The sequence below is a fragment of the Brachyistius frenatus genome, unplaced genomic scaffold, assembly GCF_029030835.1.
Source record: "Brachyistius frenatus isolate BFR_SWC_R1_liver_20210118 unplaced genomic scaffold, ASM2903083v1 Contig_14, whole genome shotgun sequence".
Taxonomy (NCBI): Eukaryota; Metazoa; Chordata; class Actinopteri; family Embiotocidae; genus Brachyistius; species Brachyistius frenatus.
Window position 1 is genome coordinate 2,492,470 of NW_027210613.1, and position 20,651 is coordinate 2,513,120.

The 20,651-nt window shown below is 39.3% G+C and overlaps 1 protein-coding gene across 3 annotated transcripts in view; it reads left to right on the forward strand.

Annotated features, from left to right (window-relative positions):
• LOC138617846 (CUB and sushi domain-containing protein 3-like) overlaps window positions 1-20,651 on the forward strand; it is a 229,538-nt gene that overhangs the window by 62,513 nt on the left and 146,374 nt on the right. For all 3 annotated transcript variants that reach the window (XM_069693161.1, XM_069693160.1, XM_069693162.1), the window contains exons 6-17: window positions 958-1,070; window positions 2,297-2,374; window positions 3,883-3,970; window positions 4,634-4,758; window positions 8,086-8,207; window positions 10,839-10,942; window positions 11,667-11,779; window positions 12,093-12,275; window positions 12,968-13,294; window positions 14,098-14,292; window positions 14,778-14,916; window positions 15,774-15,961. In XM_069693161.1, coding sequence (XP_069549262.1) covers window positions 958-1,070; window positions 2,297-2,374; window positions 3,883-3,970; window positions 4,634-4,758; window positions 8,086-8,207; window positions 10,839-10,942; window positions 11,667-11,779; window positions 12,093-12,275; window positions 12,968-13,294; window positions 14,098-14,292; window positions 14,778-14,916; window positions 15,774-15,961 — 1,775 coding nt within the window. The remainder of the gene's footprint in view (window positions 1-957; window positions 1,071-2,296; window positions 2,375-3,882; window positions 3,971-4,633; window positions 4,759-8,085; window positions 8,208-10,838; window positions 10,943-11,666; window positions 11,780-12,092; window positions 12,276-12,967; window positions 13,295-14,097; window positions 14,293-14,777; window positions 14,917-15,773; window positions 15,962-20,651) is intronic.

A 20,651-nucleotide genomic window follows, 5' to 3' on the forward strand; every position in this document is an offset into this window, starting at 1 on the left:
CAACAACCAATAAGTGAAAAAGTGTCCTTCGCTTTGTTTCCCTCCGTCGTTCTCTTTCTCTAACTGCCACTTTAATTTCTTTAATTTTGCTTTTGTCTCTCTGCCCCTGGTTTCTCTGTTGTAAATGCCAAAGAAATTAACAAACTTGAAACTCGACTACACACACCTTGAGAAACACAATAAAAGGGATGCACATGGGTGGGTACATACACTCACACACAGACAGCAGCAAGTTAACCCATTGTTTTTTTTTCATATACGGAGCCAATTTGGAAACACAGAGCTGCAATTGCAATTTTTTTTCTTTTTTTTTTCTAGTCTGTCCCAAGCCTCTGTTTAATAGCTACAGTGGCACTGTGCACTATTGACTGTGGTATGACAGGGCGCAGTGTAGGGATTGCACAGCAACAGAAGAAAAACAGAGCTGGTTAGCCAGACAAATGAGAAGGCCCCTGGCAGCTTTAAATCTCTACGATTATGGAGCGTCCCCGATGCCGAGGCCGCACACCGAATAAAACCTCTGATCTAAAAGCAGCTACAGACACTAAGACAGATGTATTCAGAACACACGGGGACTTATCGTCACACTGACACATTTTGACAGGCCATTACTGCACATATGATGACATAAATAAAACACATTTTCTCTCTGTGCCACTTTTTCCTCACACAAACATTTGTACATATGCAAACACAAACATATAGAAGAATCAGCAGGGTCAAATTAAGGAAGTTTTGTGGCAGTTTTTTTTTATTTTGAGAACACAATCTTTTTTCCAGAAGCGGCATCATTTTGGAGTCCATCTCTATAGTTTATTTCTTATTTCTTTTCTGGTTTTAACTGGTTATCCTTATTTTAATGACCATGGCAACACAAGGATTGCTACAAACTAGATGAAGCTGAATTGCATTTAAAACAGACAACCTGTTTTCTCATATTTTACTTTTTACACTCAGGCTAACTGGAATGAATATTCCAGCACCCATCATCAGCAACAAAAACTGGCTACGGCTGCATTTTGTGACAGAGAGCAACCACCGCCACAAAGGCTTCAGGGCCCAGTATCAAGGTAAGACATGATTACTTCATTTGCACATCGTAACAGAGGGCCCCCTACTTGAGCAAAAAGGGATCATCGTAGGAAAAACACACTGTAAACACAAAACATGTTTTTGATCTCTGTTAACTGAATATTAAACAGTTTGATTAATACCCTCTGTAGAGGGCACGAAGGCTGTTTCTGCTTCAAACCATTCACTTCAAAGGACCTTGCTAATCAAATATTTGAGCGATAAATACTGTATATTCTTTCCCCCTTAGAAAAACTCAGCTCTGTAGGCTCAATAATCCATTACCCTGACATTGTTCTCTAGCTTGACTTTAAAGTCAGTGTATGTGCTGCATGCACTCAGTCTCAGTCTGGCCCCCAGCCAGATATGAAACTTGCAACTTCACCATAACCAGCTCTATGAAAAGTTTCAGTAACATGCATGTGTGGCAACTCATTGTAAATGAAGACATAAAATCAATTGCACGAAAAAACAAATTTCTCATCTATTGCTGTGTATTTTTCTGCAGTAGTCAAGCGGTTTCTATCTATTTTTGTTTATGATGATGGCAGAATGTTTAAAGTAAAGACAAGCATTTAGTGGTTTTATTATGCATATAACAATTATAATCTGTACAGTAAATAGATGCACATTCTAATTGTGTGTGCAACCTCATGAAATAAGCAGCTGATGTGCTGTGTAGTACAGAGGACAGGTGTCGTCCCAGTGTTTTCAAATTCAAATAGCCCTGTTTTTTGTTTGATGCACCATTTATTGCTCGTGGCTGTTCTGTTGATAATGACAGACACTTGCATCACCTGGCTTTTGTTTGGAGTCTGGCTCCTGCTGTGTTTAATTAGACTGTCTTAAGATAAGTAGCATTGCAGTCCTTGGGCTGCTCTTTGATTCTGCGTGGTATTTGCCCTACAAGCTAAAACCATTAAATCTACTCTGACCCTTCAATTTCCATCCACTGTTTAAAATGTCTGACTTACATCAAGAGTCAAACATAAAAAACAAACCTAATTTAGGTTTTCTAAAATTGCCAGGGCAACCCTTAGAAATGCATCAGAGCCGCTGAACTCATTTCTTTTGACAAAAGGATGCACAGCATTAGCGATTGCAGTTTGATGTTCTTCATAAGACCAAGTACTAACCAGAGAAAGAAACACTTGTACTGTATCTTCTCACATCTAATACTGTAACTTCTTTTATCTAATGAACTCTTTCTATTGCTCTCGACCAGTGAAAAGCTCTGGAGAGCTTAAATCCAGAGGGGTAAAATTATTACCGGGAAAGGACAACACTAACAAACTGTCTTTGAGTAAGTCTTTTATTTTTCTTATGCAACTGGTTTCATTGTTTGGATTTTTTTGTTTATGTGGGGCTTGCGTTCGGGTTCTTTGTTTCTTTCTGTCTGTTTTTTTTTTTTTTGCTGCATCATTTGGTGAAGGAATCAAGCTACAGTACTAGATTTTGCAGAAGTGCAGTCTCTTTTTCTTTCTGACGACCTATTTCCCCCTCTGTCCCGGACTTCCTGTCCTGACAGAAAGCAACTCCACATGACCAGGCCCAGTTACAGTATATTGCATGTATATTGCAGCAAAATGCTAAATTTGATCAGCTTCAGTCGCACAAAACCCCTTCTGTCTCATCCTATACAATTAGATTGACTTATGTTCATTCATTGTGTGATCTACACTCACAGCAGTAGTCAAGGTTGAGTGACCACTCACTTGGCAGATGATTTGTGTTCACTTCAGACTGAAGTGAATGCATTTTAATTGCTTGCAGAGCTGTGTCATTAACATAAATGTGGATCACAATTCCCTTTAACTCAACAGTGTGCTAAACATTTGGATGATAACAGGTTGTAATCTTTATTACCTTATGTGTCATAGATTTTACCCTGCATGGAGACATGAATAATGCAGAAGGCTGTAATCTTCCCTGAGACAATACTGTATATCCATTAAAAGACTATGAGGAGATGCTTCATATCCCTTGCAGATTTATTGCATATAATTGAACACTTAACTGCATTATAACCCGCAACAATTAAGTTCAAAGCTGATGAACTTCCTGAAAGAAGTTAAAGAAGAAAACACGCGCTGGTGGAGCATCTCACATTAAGACACACGGCCCTCTGTGTGTGTTTGGGGTGATGTCTTATTGCACATATTACAGCAAATCTTATAACTAATTATGATACTAAATATTTAATGAATGTAATATCCAGTGCATGCGGTCTTTGATTTACAGATCATAATCTGAGGGGAAGGTTTTTAAAAGTCAGAACACACTCAAACACAATTTATTTTCCTTCTTCTACATTCCTACCAAAGTAAAGGCAAAGCTCGATATACACCATATCTCTAAGGCTTTATGTAGTGTGCTTAGATTATTATTATGCATGGTAAGGCTGTCTGTTGCTGCTCCTACAATTGATAGTTGAAGGTTATTTAATCCTCCAAGTCCCAGTTGGCCCCAGATAGATTTTCCTCTGTTTTGTTTAGCACAGGTAAGAGAGTTGTACTTACCCTTGGCACTCACTCTGATATAACAAAACACAAATGTGAATTCACAACTGCACTGCCAAAAAACAGCCAGTTAAAACTCTCTGACATTTAGAGATGAGGTCAAACTGTCAAATGGCTGACTACATGATTCCTGGAACCAAATTGTGTTACTAAACATAACTGTTGAACACGCAGGGATATATCTACTGTTCAGGGGCTTTTCGTGGCAGTGGATGTTTTCTGAACGTACGCACCTTTGACAATAAAAGTGTCTCTTTCACAGTGTTCTTGCTGCTTTTTTTTTTCTGTGTAGTGAATGAAGGAGGAATCAAACAGGTGTCTAATTACTGCCCTGACCCAGGGGAGCCGGAGAATGGCAAACGGGTTGGCTCCGACTTCAGGTGAGTTGGTGCTTCACAGCTCAGGTGAAGGAGCTCAGATTTGTGTAAAGGAGAGTTAAGGAGCTCCGAAGTATGCTCTCCAAACAATTTCAATAATATGACGTGTAGCGTGTCATTAGTATTACTGTCACATGCTTTAAGTCAACAACAATGTGTACACATGATCCAGCTGTGTGTTTATGGAAGCCCGTAGCATTCTTCTCCTTTCTTATATGACTGTCATATATTAGATGTTTGATCTAGTTACCACAGTCTTCTTGGTGATGCTGTGCTTTATAGTCTTTTTCTCTACCATTAAGCAGACATAATATTCCCAGCACAAATAGCATATCATGTCTCTCAGGATCGGAAAAAGTTCAGATTATTTACTTTGATGTAAAGCAGACTTTGATGGTCTTATTTTGTCTTGCAGTGTACATAACAGAATACTAGTGCTCATGCAGCTTTATAAATCATTTTTAGTTATAAAATTGAGGCCTCTGGGCTCCGAGAGTTAGTTACCTGCCACCATTAAGTCCACTCTCAGGTCTTTGGACATTTGCCTATATGTTTATTTGTCCATGAACGATGTGAAATAAATAATGAATTTGATATTTCATCAGGAGTCATTTTGGAAGAATTGATTGCTTTTTCAGGCATTAATGACGTTTGTTATCTTCTCAGCATCGGAGCAACTGCTCAATTTACCTGTGATGAAGACCATGTGCTGCAGGGTTCCAAAACGATTTCCTGCCAGCGCGTAGCCGAAGTCTTTGCTGCTTGGAGCGACCACAGACCTGTCTGCAAGGGTGAGTGAGGCTTCTGAAGAACTAATAAAACAGTTTGATTAAGACAGGGCCTCTGGATATACGCTCTATGCAGATAGAGGAAAGTTCATTTTTGTTAATTATGTATGAAACCAGCAGCAGCAGTGCTGCAGCTCTCTACTTTTCTATTCCAAAATGCTGCGCTCGTTTGTCTGTTTCATAATACCTGGAGCACCTTTTAGAATTTGATTAATGGAAATGCTGCTAATAGACCTTCCTTCTACTTGTGCAAACAATATATTACCTTTCAGTAATATTACAATGCAGAAGGTATTACTCTGCCTTCTGAGCATCAGTCCCATAAATATTCATTGAGAATTTTAAAAAGATTTTTAGGCTCTGTAGTGATGGTTTATACTGTGTCCAACATACTGTATATCTATACATCTATATCTATGTCTATAGAGAGACAGATAGACAAGTAGATATATAAATAGATTATCAGAGATATTTTGAAGTTGTTATTTAACTTAACATGTGCAGTGATGTGCAAAAGTTTTGAGCACTAAGGGCCTGATTTACTAAGATCTCAAATAAAGGGTACTAAATTGCGTGTTTTTTTCCAAAAGTTTTCATTTATTTTGCAACCGTTTTGCGGGTGATTTAATAAGAGTATTTGCGTCACTGATATCAGGTGCATATCGTTGTATTTAAATGAGGGGTTTGCGTGTGTTAAAGTGATTCCAACATTGGAAAACAGCGATTGCAAAAGGAAATCTGATCCCATTAAAATTAAGAAATATAAAAATAACAAGAACAAAATGCTATATAGGAGATTATCAGCAAGAAAGTCAATGCCGTGGGAAAAACAAAAAAGCGAAAAAAAACCCTGCTTGATAATAAAACTTATGCAATATTACAGTAGGGTACAGTACAGTAAGATGCTTCTAACAAACACTTAGCAGCAGGTCCAGATCTTTCTGTGATGGGCAGATGAATTTGTCTCACTCAGTGCCCCACGAGTGCTCAGGAACCTTATGTTCCTGGGAATTCTACGGGACACATTCAGGACCTGTGACAGCACACCTGAATATCGGGACTGGGCGAGATACCCCACAGCGATACGCTGGAATGACCCAGAGGCAGGAAAATGCTGAGTCGTAAGAAGTTTTTTAATTGCTGGTATTACGTGGCTCCTCCTTGTTGTTGGCTATAAGTCAACATTCAGTTCATTCAATAACTCAGAAATGTCATCGCTGGACAAACGATATGTCTAAATATTTTTTGACAGCTCAGAAATATTTAAATAGGTGGACAAACACATTCTCTATGTATTTTTTGACTTGCTGCGTCTCCTTCTCACCACAATAATACACACACAATCACGTCTCCTATTTCTACTTTCAGGTTTAGTAAATATCCTTGCAGGTGCTACATTTATGTTGCATGTCCTCTCCCAGTATTTTGCACGTTCGTGTCGAAACACCCAATATTACATATGCATTCAGGCAAACGCGTAAAATGGACAACATGTATTAAATTGTACATTTGAAAGATGCAATCCTACCTGCATGTCGTTAGTAGATCTGCTTGGACATTATTTTGAGTGGGTGATGTGTAGCTGGCACGTGATGTTATACACGCAAACCTTTAGTAAATCAGGCCCTAAAAGTACAGTGAGGATTTTTTTTTAAATTTTTTTAAATATTTGATTGATCCGGTAACGTCACACAAAGTATGGTACACAGAATGAAAGAAAGCTTAGTCAGATCGATATTTAAAACGGAACTGATTCTCCTGAGTACACTTGTGTACAGATCCTCAAAGTACTTGGCATGCTGGTTGTTCTTGGACAACTTTATGAACTGGAAGATTGAAAGATAAAACTTTCCTTTTTGTATGTGTTTGACCACACAGTGTTAACCGTAAGTCAAGCGAAGTAAGAGATTCCTCAGTGTGGTGTATTGACCAAGAAAGCGGAGTTTTCCTGAGGTTTCCAGTTTGCAGAGCTGTGCCGGCAGTGCCTACATGTACCAGGATGCATTGCTCTTGAGCTTCTGACACCTAATCCCCAAATCCTTATGTTGCATTCGCCAAGTCTCTCCCTTGTAACACCCATTAAAAAAAACAATAAGCAGCCAGATGATATTGTTTGCAGAGAACAAAAGCCAGAAAAGAAGGTGCATATTCATTAGGAAACTACTAGTACTGATTAGACATGGGCGATATCTAAAAAAAAACAACTGGCATTTGACATTGTCTACTGTGATCCATTGCAATGGATGATTTTTTTTTAATTTTTATTAAAATTATTAAATTATTAAAATGTTGGCTTCTTTGTCAGTTTCCATACACATTGGTAATTTCTTAACACATTGTTTAAATGAATCAAGATTCAAACAGTTTCCTGCTTCATAATCCTTGGCTGTCTGAAGAGTTCTGAGACACCTTAATGCTCCTGGAAATATATTACAATTCGTTCAGGTCACTACAATCAGCTAAATATATTGAGATGGAATGTGGCAACTCTGCTTTGCCAGAAGGACTGCATCATTTATTTTTTATTACAAAATGTGGATGATAATGTGTTGCATTCACAGTTTACACTGCTCCCCCAGCTGTGCCCTGATCTGCACACAGATGTCAGTCTGCTCTGACAGCAGCCAGACCGCCGCTCCTTCACTCTAGCTCGCTTTCTCTGTGTCTGGTTAACAGGGCACTCTCCACAGGGGTGATTTAAAGTGAACTTATGACGCTCATCACTCTAACCCAGAACATAGCATCAGTTGACGAAAATATCATCTGCCCTGTTGATCCTGCTGATTTCGGTTGTCTTTTCCAGTTTATTGTTGATATCCTAGAGAAGGTTTCCTCACCTCTTTCCAAGAGACGCATAAAACTTTCATGCTTTTTAACACACACGCATCTCTCTTAGATGGTGTCAGCAACAGCATTGAGCAAAAACTGCCCACGCTGAAATTCATTGCAGCAGAATTATTCCGTTTCTGTTGGCATTGGAGGGCAATATGAGCAGAGGCCCCACCAGTCACTGTTCACTCCGAGCAGCTTATTTTCTGGATGGTCCCCACCAGCCATATCCTCTTGCACATCTAATGCAACCACAGCGTCGTCCTTTTTCTGCTGAATTTCTTTAGCCTTATATTCTAGCTTGAATAAATGCAGCTGATTATCCGAGTCAGCTAAAATACTGCAAAATGCATCCTCATCCGTTCTTCATAACCTTCTGTTTGTTTGGGGTCATTGTCTTACTAATCAGACACCTCCCTGAATTTAAATTTTAAAGTGCCTAAAACTTTGCACCGTACTTTATATCTTGTGTGTCCTCACATTTCTCCTGTACTGTTGCAGTGAAAACTTGTGGATCGAATCTACAGGGACCCTCTGGGACTTTTACATCCCCTAACTTCCCTATTCAATATGAGAGTAACTCCCAGTGTGTGTGGATCATCACTGCCAGCGATCCGAACAAGGTAGGAAAAAAGTTATCCTCAGTTTTTAGTTAGTATTCTTACTCTTGGACTTTTCAATGAAAACCAACGGCTACTGTTGTCATGAGAGAATCCAATAATACCAGGCCTTAAAATCCCGACTTATTTTTTATATTTTTATTTGTCTAAATTGAGAAGTTAAATGCAAATGCATTCTACAAAATACTCAGTTATAGTCATATTTACAATGTAAGTTGTGCGTTACCAATTCATTTCTGTATTGCAACATTATTAGAGCAGTTGTTTCCAAAATATACATGCCAGTTACTGAAGATACAGATTAGAGGCCCAGTGATTACTGTTATAGTAGATGAACACAATGAGAGACATTTTTTTGTGTAGTTCCATTACTACCTGCAGTCCCAGATAGTAATATAAATACTTGGCTACCTTTCGTAATATGTACCTCTGAGTCGTCTCTTTGCACTGCACAGGGTGTTTTTTTAAAACAGTTTTTTAACAATAGCTTTTATCTTCTTGATTAATTTATTGAAGAACTCCCAGAACAGGTTTACAGAAGACCATGAGTAACATGGTGTAACGTCTCGTGCGTTGTTCATCAACAAGTCTCTCATTAGTTATGCAATAAGCACAAATGGGCATTTCTTTTCTGTTCCCACAGCGAGGGTACCCTCACCTTTTTACATCAGAAAATTATCTCTGCAGTGTAGAGCAATTGGTGTTTCCTTCCTGTTATGTATTCAAATGTTTTCTGAGGGTTTCCCAAGGTACGAAAAGGTTACATAGAATATGCATGTATTTTGACTTAAGTTCATTGTTGCTTTGCTTATTAGTGGTCAGAACTGCAGTGGATAGATTTCAGTTCTCACCAGACTACCAGTTTGACCTAGGCTTTTGGCAATTTAGCGATTCACTTCATTCTTGTGGGGTAACAGAAATGGTGAGAAATAATGATTGAATGAGACCTGCTTTTCCCTGCAGTGAAGAGGTCAAAGCTGTTTTCCTAATGGTTGTTACTGTTGTCCTATGTAAATTTGTCACTATATTGGTATTCTGTCCAGCGAGTCATATACATGGGGGTGTCAGTTATTCTGCTAATAACCAGTAACTGACCAACTAAACCTCATTCAGAACTCACTAAGACTGGCAAGTGCAGTAGCCTTGTGCCACTGTGCACTCTCTGAGGCAAACAAGCCTCTGACTTGGCACTAAAACTTGGTCCATTAGTGTTATTATGGTAATTATGCTTATGTGTGCATTGTAATGAGACTGTTATACATGGATGTTGTGCAGGCGTTGTCCTCCCCATGGCCAGAAAAAAAGCAGGAAAGCTAAAGATGAGCAGGCAGCCATCACATGTTTGTTATCAAGAGATGTGACACAAGTGTCATTACAACATCTTTCCTTTCATCGCTAATCCATGCAGACAAAATGCAGGCTGTGATAATGTGGCATCATTGTGCAACGGCTCTACAGCCGATTCCGTTTTACATGATTATTATTAGAGTCAGCAGCTGTTGCCAGTTTAAATGTCATCTTTTGTGATGTTATGTACATTTGTTAATGGGGAAAAAAATATACCAATGACAGCCAACAAAGATATCTCAAGGGTAAATGTGGATAGGCAATTACTATTTTTGGACTTGGAAATTTGCCTCGCTGTGATTGGCTCTTAGAATTGGATTTGTGCTCTAAAGTAATGTGAAGCAATGCTGCTGTCAGATTCTGTATTGCTTTGAAGGATGTTTGCGGTGTCCTTTGTGGGGATGCACGGCATGGACATGCACTCTGTTAAAGCTTTATTCTATGAACAGTCGAAAATTTGATGCGAGTTGAGTTTTATTTTTGCTCTCAATTTTCTCTTGATGCCATTGTTGATTTAAGTTTTAGGGTTAGATTCTGCATAATTCATCAAGAGTACTAGAACATAGGCTATATTATGCAGCTATCTGAATCATAAGATACGGAGAAGTCTTCGGCTTTTAAAGCATGGCTTGATCAAACATGTTGCTGTCTGCCTTATGACATTACATAGACTTTTTCTGTGTAGGGTTGCCTTTTACACTTCAACTATCTCCAGAAACATCTTATAAAAAGACAAGTTATGGAAATGAGAAGCTATGTTTGGAATTTCATATAAACGAGATGGTGGGTTATTTGGTAATAAAGCTGGAGAATTATTTAGAATAATCACATCTGGGAATTAATGCTCAACATTATGTACAGGTTTTGGAGCAACATATGCTGTTATCCAAACAATGTATTTTTTCAGAGAAGACTTTGCTTATTTCAGAAAAACAAGGCCAAACCACAGAAGAGTCTGGTAGCTAAACTGGCCTGTCTGGAGTACAGATCTGTCACCCGTTGGTTCCATCAAATTCAAAATAAGCATGTATTTTTCGTAAATCAATCACATTTCTCAGTTTCAACATTTTACATGTTGTTTTTAGTCTATCTGCAATAAAATATTGATTTGTGTGTTTTGCAAATCATTGCATTCTAGTTTTTTTTTACATTTTACATAGCATCCCAACTTTTTTGGAAACCGAATTATATCTGCATTGTATGTTGACATATATAAGTGCTTCAGTAGGAATGTCCCTAAACACATTGAAAAGAACTTACTGTTAAAATGACTTTATTTGACAACAGGTTATTCAGATCAACTTTGAAGAGTTCGACCTGGAAATTGGGTATGATTCGCTAACCATCGGCGATGGAGGGGAAGTTGGTGACTCCAAAACAATAATTCAAGTGTAAGTACTGCATAAAATACTTAATTGGGTATGTTACATGTATGATAATATTGCAGTCAGATCTGCCCTCATCACTTTCACACAGTGCTTAAACCCTTCATCGCCAGGTAAATTGTAAGAAATGGTATCTGATGAGACATTTTCATGCTGACTGAATGGATGTATACTGGACTTGCTGTATGAACAGAGCTTTCACACCAAAGACTTCTGCCAGCTAAGCGGCAACTTCAGGTTTAGCCGTATGCTAACTTGCTAATAAAATATTTCAATGATGCAACTCCTCTTGACTTTCCAAACGTTATTGGAAGGAATGGATCAAATTCTCATAGTGAAACGAGTAAATTTGCAGGAGTTGTGATTCCTATTGTTTCATTTATCCACAATTTATCCACTGCACAACCACAACTGAGCAGGCAGATGGAGCATTGTTGTAACTATTTTCACCAGCAGATGGGAGAGACAAAAGTTCTGCACTTTAGTTAAAAAAATAAAATAAAATTGCATGCCTTTAGTATGACTTACGTTGTTGAAATATAATTTGTTATACCCTATAGAAGTTGTTATTTTTGTTTATGCAACACTGCAAATTGTGTAACATCTTTATTTTAAATTCTTATTTTTCAGATCTAAGATTAAGTTTCTTCATAACATTCATAATTGTGCGATGAGATGGTGTATGAAAAGTGTGTTTTGATACCAGAGTGTCTTATTGTCTTATCTGCAGCCTGACGGGGAGCTTTGTCCCAGACCTGATTGTCAGCATGTCCCATCAGATGTGGCTTCATCTCCAGTCTGATGAGAGTGTCGGCTCAATTGGCTTCAAGATCAACTATAAAGGTAACCCGACTGTAGTGCTGATACCATCTCTCCCTGTCTGTATTCATGTCTGTCTCTGACTGTCTTTCAGTGAAGCAACAAATCTATTTCCCTGTCTGGCTTTCTGTCTATCTGTCTGCCTGTCTGTCACTCTCTTCTCTATCGCTTAAAAATATACTTCCTCAACCCAACTCTTCAACTGGACTTTTACAGATAATGTTCAGGAAAAAAAAGTATCTTAAAGTACTTGGCTTGACTTAATCTTTTACTTTTCCACATTTCCTCTCTCCCCCATTTCCATCCATCCTCCCTCCTCTGCTCCCCTCCCCCACAGAAATCGACAAAGAGAGTTGCGGTGACCCTGGTACACCTCTGTATGGCTACCAGGAGGGCAGTGGTTTTTTAAACGGAGATGTTCTGCGATTTGAATGCCAGTTTGGATTTGAGCTCATCGGGGAGAGGATGATAACCTGCCAGAATAACAATCAGTGGTCAGCAAATATCCCCATCTGCATATGTGAGTCCAACACATTCGGAGTTTTTTTGACGACAGCAAGTGAAGCAATCACTTATGCACTTGGAAAGTTCACAGTGACACTAAGCTATTGGATGATTAATTGCCATGTCGTTAATTGAACATGCAGTCCATTATTTGTAAACAGCCAGCATTACACATAAAGTAAAATGGGAAATTGATAGCATATATTTGCTATTTAGTGTTGGTTTGAAAATGTTATGCTATACAAATACTTTAGAGAAAGAAACCTGCATTACACTGTACATTGTCCTCGGTCAGGACAACCTCAATTCCTCCTTTTAGTTTCAATATACCTAACCCATATCCATAACAAAAAATTAGACTTCTGTTTCTCCAAGTTAACAGCATCCATTGGGACCATGTGCAGTATTCCTGAGCCATATATTGCTATATGTCTGTATTTTTGTGCGCTAACTCCTCGGCTCCATCTCCCTTACAGTTTCATGTTTCTCCAGCTACTAAACGCCCATGGGAGCAGTGGTGTCTCCTAATTGCTGAGCTACTTATACAGCACTGACATTGTTCTATGTGGATCTTTGTGCCTGATCCTGTTCTGGCAGAATCCACAGTGTAGACCGTCATGTGGCCTGTGAAACAAATTGCCTTGCACAGGATATTTTAAGTCTTTTCAATCATTGCTGATATATATATTTTTCCCTTCTATCACACAGTCCCCTGTTTCTCCAATTTCACTGCACCCATGGGGACGGTGTTGTCTCCCGACTACCCAGAAGGCTACGGGAACAACCTCAACTGCGTGTGGCTGATTATCTCCGAGCCTGGCTCCAGGATCCATCTGGCCTTCAATGACTTTGACTTGGAGCCTCCCTATGACTTTCTCACTATCAAAGACGGGGATCAGACAGGAGCCACAATACTTGGACGTTTCTCAGGGGCCGAAGTTCCTTCCCACCTGACGTCCAACAGCAACGTTCTGCAGCTGGAGTTTCAGGCCGATCACTCGATGTCTGGGCGAGGGTTTAACATCACCTATAGCAGTAAGCGACTGTTTGTTCAAACAATCATAACATTGTAAATCTATTACAGGCAAATAAATGCATCCAACCTGTTCCTTTTATGGTCAGGCATTAGTGTGATGATTATCTCAAAGCAAATATCAAGACGGACTCCTCAACCTCTTAAATTAGTTCACCTTTAGAAACAATCAGAGAAACAGGGAATTGTAGTAAAGTCTAAATTAGTTTTATATTCTGTTAATAATAAGGAGAAAAGAAGCTCAGCAGCACCTGTAATTTATGTGACTGTCCGTATTGAATTAAATCATTTGATTTCTTGATGCCTTTAAAAACACTTGAGGACACCACACAACACATCAAAGCAATATACCACAAATAGTTAGACAAGAGCATAAGTTAAAATCAAAGTGGATGTGACATGACTGGATTACAGTTGAATGGGTATGCTAATCTGAACAAAATGTGTTTTGACACACGTTTAAGCTTAAAGGGGAGAGGCTTCTGTGCTGCAGCCAAAGTAAAGCTAATGGTGCCTTAACAAACAAAGAGCACCATTTAGGACTGTGAATATAGGCCTTAACTCTCATGCCCTATTGACTATTACAATGCCATTGTAATTATTTTTCCTGGTGAAAGCACAAGCTCTAAAGACAGAGGCTTTTGTCACCCTCAGGTGTACAGAGTAGACCTCCACAGGTTTTTTTCTTCTCTCTTACAGACAGCTACATCCATTTCCCTTATCTCCCTACAACTCAAACACCCCATTTCTCATTCACACAAGAGCGTTTGTCACTAGATCTTGTTCTCTTTCTTCTCATTACAAGCTTTTGGGCGTAATGAGTGCCCCGACCCTGGCATCCCATTGAACGCTCGGCGCTTTGGGGACAATTTCCAACTGGGGAGCTCCATCTCTGTGGTTTGTGAGGAGGGCTTCATCAAGACGCAGGGGGCTGACACCATCACATGCCATCTGGAAGACGGCAAGGTGATGTGGAGCGGACTCATTCCCAAATGTGAAGGTACTGAAATGGAAGAGCAGAATATTGGGTTTGGATGTTGGATAGAAATATAAACTATTGAGTTGGGATGGGAAAGAAAGAACGGAGGCAACTTTGATAAAATGTGAGTGGGTTATGTTGAACACGCAGCTCAATCCACCCAAACCAGCCAGCTACATTTATTTCCAGGTATCTGTGTAACTCAGCACTTTGATGACTCATCCTATATGTATTTTTTTTCAATATTTTTCATGTGGGTACAAAGAGATTACTGAGTGGTATCATCTTTGCAAAAGCAACTTTTATTCCATCTCTCCTCTCCTCTCCTCTCCTCTCCTCTCCTCTCCTCTCCTCTCCTCTCCTCTCCTCTCCTCTCCTCTCCTCTCCTCTCCTCTCCTCTCCTCTCCTCTCCTCTCCTCTCCTCTCCTCTCCTCCTCTCTTCTCCTTTCTTCTCCTCTCTCCTCTCTTTACCTTCATCTTCATCTTCATCTTCCCCATCCCTCCAGCTCCCTGTGGGGGGCACTACTCAGGGCCGTCTGGTGTCATCCTCTCCCCGGGATGGCCTGGCTACTACAAAGACTCCCTGAGTTGTGAGTGGGTCATTGAGGCCGAGCTGGGACGTTCCATCAAGATTAGCTTTGACAGGTCTGTATGACAGCACTAAAACAACTCAGCCGTGAAAACAAAGACATAGACTAACACAGAAACAGACAAGATGAGACACATACTGTACTGCATGTGAGTACTCGTATACTTATACTCACGCAGACTCAGATTTTCTCATACATAAATACAAACAAACTGTACATGTGCACAAACAGAAATAGCGTACCCTTATCTGCGGAAGCCTCAGAGTTAGAAATAGAAAGTCAGAGGAGGTAGACCACAAACCTGGACCTAGTTCCAAAAATTTTGAAAGCCTCAAGTAATTCTTTATTTTGCTTACTACATTTTCTCACTTCCTCAGAGAACTGCAATTGCAAGAAAAAACGAAAGCCTTGCTTTTAGATCTTTTATTTCTTTAGAGCTGAAAAGCGAAACCATATGATTATATTTTATAATTGTCACTTTTTCAGTGCTGACACACTCCTTTGTAATAAAAAAAAAATAGCTATTTAACCAATTATTTGTTGTGATATGAACTTCAATATTTTTGCTCTGGCTTAAAATGAGCCCAGGTTTTCTTATGCCTACTTTATGTAATTAATGATCACACTATGCTTTTGGTAATGTGCACATTCTCTTGTATTTATAACAAAGAAGCACAGATTTTTCAATAATATTGATAGTTCTCTGTTGATGGCAGTTGTTTGACCCATACTAAATCACATTTCCGAGAAACTCATTGATCTTATACTATTGAAATAATTGTTGAATTAATTATTTCCTCTCATCTATCTCAACAAAATTGGGATGTTTTCTCTGTCAAAGCAGAAGTATTGTTTTGAATACAAATAATTGTTGATTCTGCAAACTAATCTCTCTTCTCTTTTACTTTTAAGGTTTCAAACTGAGCTCAGCTATGACTTCCTGGAAGTGCATGACGGTCCCAATCTGCTCTCTCCTCTGATTGGCTCCTTTAATGGAACCCAGGTCCCTCAGTTCCTGTTTAGTAGCAGTAATTTCCTGTATCTGCTTTTTACTACCGACAACAGTCGATCAAACAGTGGCTTCAAGATCTTCTACGAAGGTAAGAGTCTGCTACTGTTGCCTGTATTCACAGCAAAACAAACTAAATCAGCTATTTTTGTATGCACTATTAGTTTTGGAATGATTTATCTTTGATAAAAATGTATTTAACATTCAAAATAGATGTTCAAGGTCCTACACTTTACACACTCTGGTGTATGACATTAGCTTGAGTTTGCAACAACACAAACTTACAGAAGTTCAAACTGCACAGTTTCTGAACATGCTATGTGTATTTGTCCATGGATTGCATGTTTTGACATGTTCACAGTACGTATACAGGCCCGCTTTCTTATAAACATAAAAAAAAGAAATCTTTTTATATGCTACATGGGACCTTTACATTTTCCATTGGATTTAAAAGCACCCTGAATCAATTTTGAAACCCACATGTCAAATAAAACAAAGATAGTGAATTTGACATGTCAACAAACACAAAAAGTCAAGCATGCCGTGGTTATGGGCTCAGACAATTTCAGCTGGTCAATTTCTTGCAATCCTGCCGACCTTGGCTGTCTATGTAGATTTTGTATATGTTGTTTACATTGGTTGTTGAATTGTTATTGCATGTCTATGTATTTTTTTTTGTGTCAATGACATGCTGATCTGACATTTTCCCCCAAGTCCACAACATTCATTGCCTGCTGTTTGTTGTACTCTTGTTAGGATTGTGTTATTTCATCGTCTTGTATCTATGTCTTGTTAAAAAAAACAATAGGCCTCTGGGGACAAGTAAAGTTAAAAGTTTAAATTGATAACAGCTTGCCTTAATGAACTTTGGTTCTCAGGCTGAAACTAAATTTATTCAGTTTAGATAGTGGGATAAAAGGGCAAGTACATCATTTCAACCATGGCTTATTTTGGGAGGGGAGGAAAATCAAGGTCAAAACCGATGTTCATAAATATCATAAATTGCCACTACCATTTGTCTGTGCAGCAAACATCCATCTAGAATCATGTCACAGTCCCTTTTCTACAGGGTAAAGGAGCTGAACATCATTTGGTGACTATTGGCTCTCAGAAAGGAGCTCTGTAGTGATCAATACAAATTATCCAGCTGGTATTAGATAGTCTAGAGTGGCAGGTCAAACACTTGTGTTATAAACTGGAAATGTAAACAAATGCTGATATTTTTGTCAACAAAAGACTTGATCAGAAACGTGTGTCTGGAGCTGTGATCGCAGATGACAACATGGCTATGGGGGAAGGGACCTATTCGCTGTTTGGTTATCCAAAAATACTCTGGCACTTTACTGCCTGTCGTCAGGTGCAACAGTAGCTCGAGGTTTTAAAGATGCAAGTCTGTTAGAGTACGGTTGACTTCAAATGCCCAGACTGCCTAAGAAATTCTAAGCAGTTGAAGAAAACCATTACCTCTCAAAGGTTTATTTTCTTTCCACATCATTATGCATGAAAGGGTAGTCTTTGAAAAATCTAATATAAAAATATTCTGGACATATTATGATCCATTTTCACGATTGTTTGCACCAGCACCATTACCCTTGTCACTCCAATTTGATTCATAAGACAGAGTTTGTTATTATGTCTGTATTATTGACTGAAAGCAGGCCACAAGTGCTTTTGTCTGATTATGTTTCACTCTCAAGTGCATTTCTCTTTTATTGATGAGCTTATCAAAAGGCAATAAGAGTGAGATCATATTAGTTCCTTCCATTGCCTTTTGGGACATATCTTATTGTTGAAATACTTTGGGGAAACCTAACCTACTTCATTTGTAAAATTGGTTGTACAAACTAAGGGTGAATTATGCAGTGAATAAACTGAGGCAGAGAAACACAACATTTTCCCCTTTGTGTATAGGACAGTTAGGTCTATTCAGTTACAAACATATACTACAGAAGGTTATCAAATCATGTAGCCCCGGAAATTCGATGCACAGTCCAGGACTGTATAGGGTTAGGGATGAATTAAAACTATTTTCTAACAAATTCACGCACCCTAGAGGCCAGTACCAGTAGTGATCAATGAGTGCTCTACTTCTTTTTTTTTTTTTTATCATGTAAAGGCAAAATTCATAGGTTTCCTTACTAAAAATATCAAGTTATTACTGAAGTAGAGCAAAATAAGTTTTTTCTACAGAAGTACAAATGACTCTCCTTGTTATCACACAGGAATAATCAATCTGGGGTGTTATACAGATTAGAATGGTTAATGACAATAATCTAATCATTTATAAACCTAATTCTGTAACTGTGGTACACTTTCATTTTTCTACCTAATGTTATGCCATATAATTGTAGCGCCTGCAGGCCATGCAGTAGCGCTACCCTTCCATTAAGCGATTAGAATTTATTATAATGAGGTATTGAACCCTTTCAGATCATACAACATTTTGGGACTTGCTGAGAGTGTGTGCATCTGATCCTTGTTGATTCTGCAGTGGGTGTCATTTTACATAATCCGCTGTACCTTTGAAACACACTTCATGGTCAGCTCACCGTCCCACCAAACAAAATGAGCAGCATACTATTTGCCTACATGTCTGCAAATAACTGTGACTGGTTAGTCAACTGAGACTACTACAACACTAGATATTGAACTGGAACCAGGATACCTCCGAATGAAGATGATGATACCCGCAGCTTGGTTAATACATATTCTGAATTAGTACACAAACAATCAACACATTCAGTTCCCTCAAACACATTTCATTTCCTAATATGATGCACTAGTTGCATCCTACTTTTGGCCATATTTCATACCCGTAATGTTTTCTGCATAAACAATGTGTATTACAATCAGTATGTATCTTGAACGTACATCATATGAGCCCACATATGCTTTAATCAGATCTATATTCCACAATGGCCACAGTTAAAGTAGCTCAAGCCATTTCTGTCATCTGCGACTGATCATGTGCTTTATTTAAAGACAAACTAACTTGCCTGTAACTCCATAAAATGTATGCTTATCTGTTTAATTGCCTTTAATATGGCAGAAGTAAGTGCTAAAATACAGGTTCTGAAATTGCTTCTTTAGCCTACCCACCAATGACCTGACAACTGCATGCACAACTGTTGCCAGTCAGTACCTAAAATCAGCATATTTTAGTGCATCAAAAGCAATTCTACTTGGAAGATATCCAAACGGCAGCCCTGGAAATCACAGGGAAAAACGGGGGCACCTCTTTGCAGCTTGCATCACTGGAAATTAAGAGGGAGCTGGCACTACTAGGAAACCAGCTTACTTAAGGAGAAAAACCTGAAGAAAAAAACATTTTATGAAAACTGTGACTGGTGGTCCAACACTTGTATAGAACAGGAGGAAGTACAGTGGGTACGGAAAGTATTCAGACCCCTTTAAATTTTTCACTCTTTGTTTCATTGCAGCCATTTGCTAAAATCAAAAAAGTTCATTTTATTTCATTAATGTACACTCAGCACCCCATTTTGACAGAAAAAAACAGAAATGTAGAAATTTGTGCAAATTTATTAAAAAAGAAAAACTGAAATATCACATGGTCATAAGTATTCAGACCCTTTGCTGTGACACTCATATTTAACTCACATGCTGTCCATTTCTTCTGATCCTCCTTGAGATGGTTCTACTCCTTCATTGGAGTCCAGCTGTGTTTAATTAAACTGATTGGACTTGATTAGGAAAGGCACACACCTGTCTATATAAGACCTTACAGCTCACAGTGCATGTCAGAGCAAATGAGAATCATGAGGTCGAAGGAACTGTCCAAGGAGCTCAGAGACAGAATCGTGGCAAGGCACAGATCTGGCCGAGGTTACAAAATAATTTCTGCAGCACTCAAGGTTCCTGAGAGCACAGAGGCCTCCATAATCCTTAAATGGAAGAAGTTTGGGACGACCAGAAGTCTTCCTAGACCTGGCCGTCCAGCCAAACTGAGCAATCGTGGGAGAAGAGCCTTGGTGAGAGAGGTAAAGAAGAACCCAAAGATCACTGTGGCTGAGCTCCAGAGATGCAGTAGGGAGATGGGAGAAAGTTCCACAAAGTCAACTATCGCTGCAGCCCTCCACCAGTCGGGGCTTTATGGCAGAGTGGCCCGACGGAAGCCTCTTCTCAGTGCAAGACATATGAAAGCCCGCATAGAGTTTGCCAAAAAACACATGAAGGACTCCCAGACTATGAGAAATAAGATTCTCTGGTCTGATGAGACCAAGATTGAACTTTTTGGCATTAATTCTAAGCGGTATGTGTGGAGAAAACCAGGCACTGCTCATCACCTGCCCAATACAATCCCAACAGTGAAACATGGTGGTGGCAGCATCATGCTATGGGGGTGTTTTTCAGCTGCAGGGACAGGACGACTGGTTGCAATTGAAGGAAAGATGAATGCGGCCAAGTACAGAGATATCCTGGAAGAAAACCTCTTTCAGAGTGCTCTGGACCTCAGACTGGGCCGAAGGTTCACCTTCCAACAAGACAATGACCCGAAGCACACAGCTAAAATAACAAAGGAGTGGCTTCGGAACAACTCTGTGACCATTCTTGACTGGCCCAGCCAGAGCCCTGACCTAAACCCAATTGAGCATCTCTGGAGAGACCTGAAAATGGCTGTCCACCAACGTTCACCATCCAACCTGACGGAACTGGAGAGGATCTGCAAGGAAGAATGGCAGAGGATCCCCAAATCCAGGTGTGAAAAGCTTGTTGCATCATTCCCAAGAAGACTCATGGCTGTACTAGCTCAAAAGGGTGCT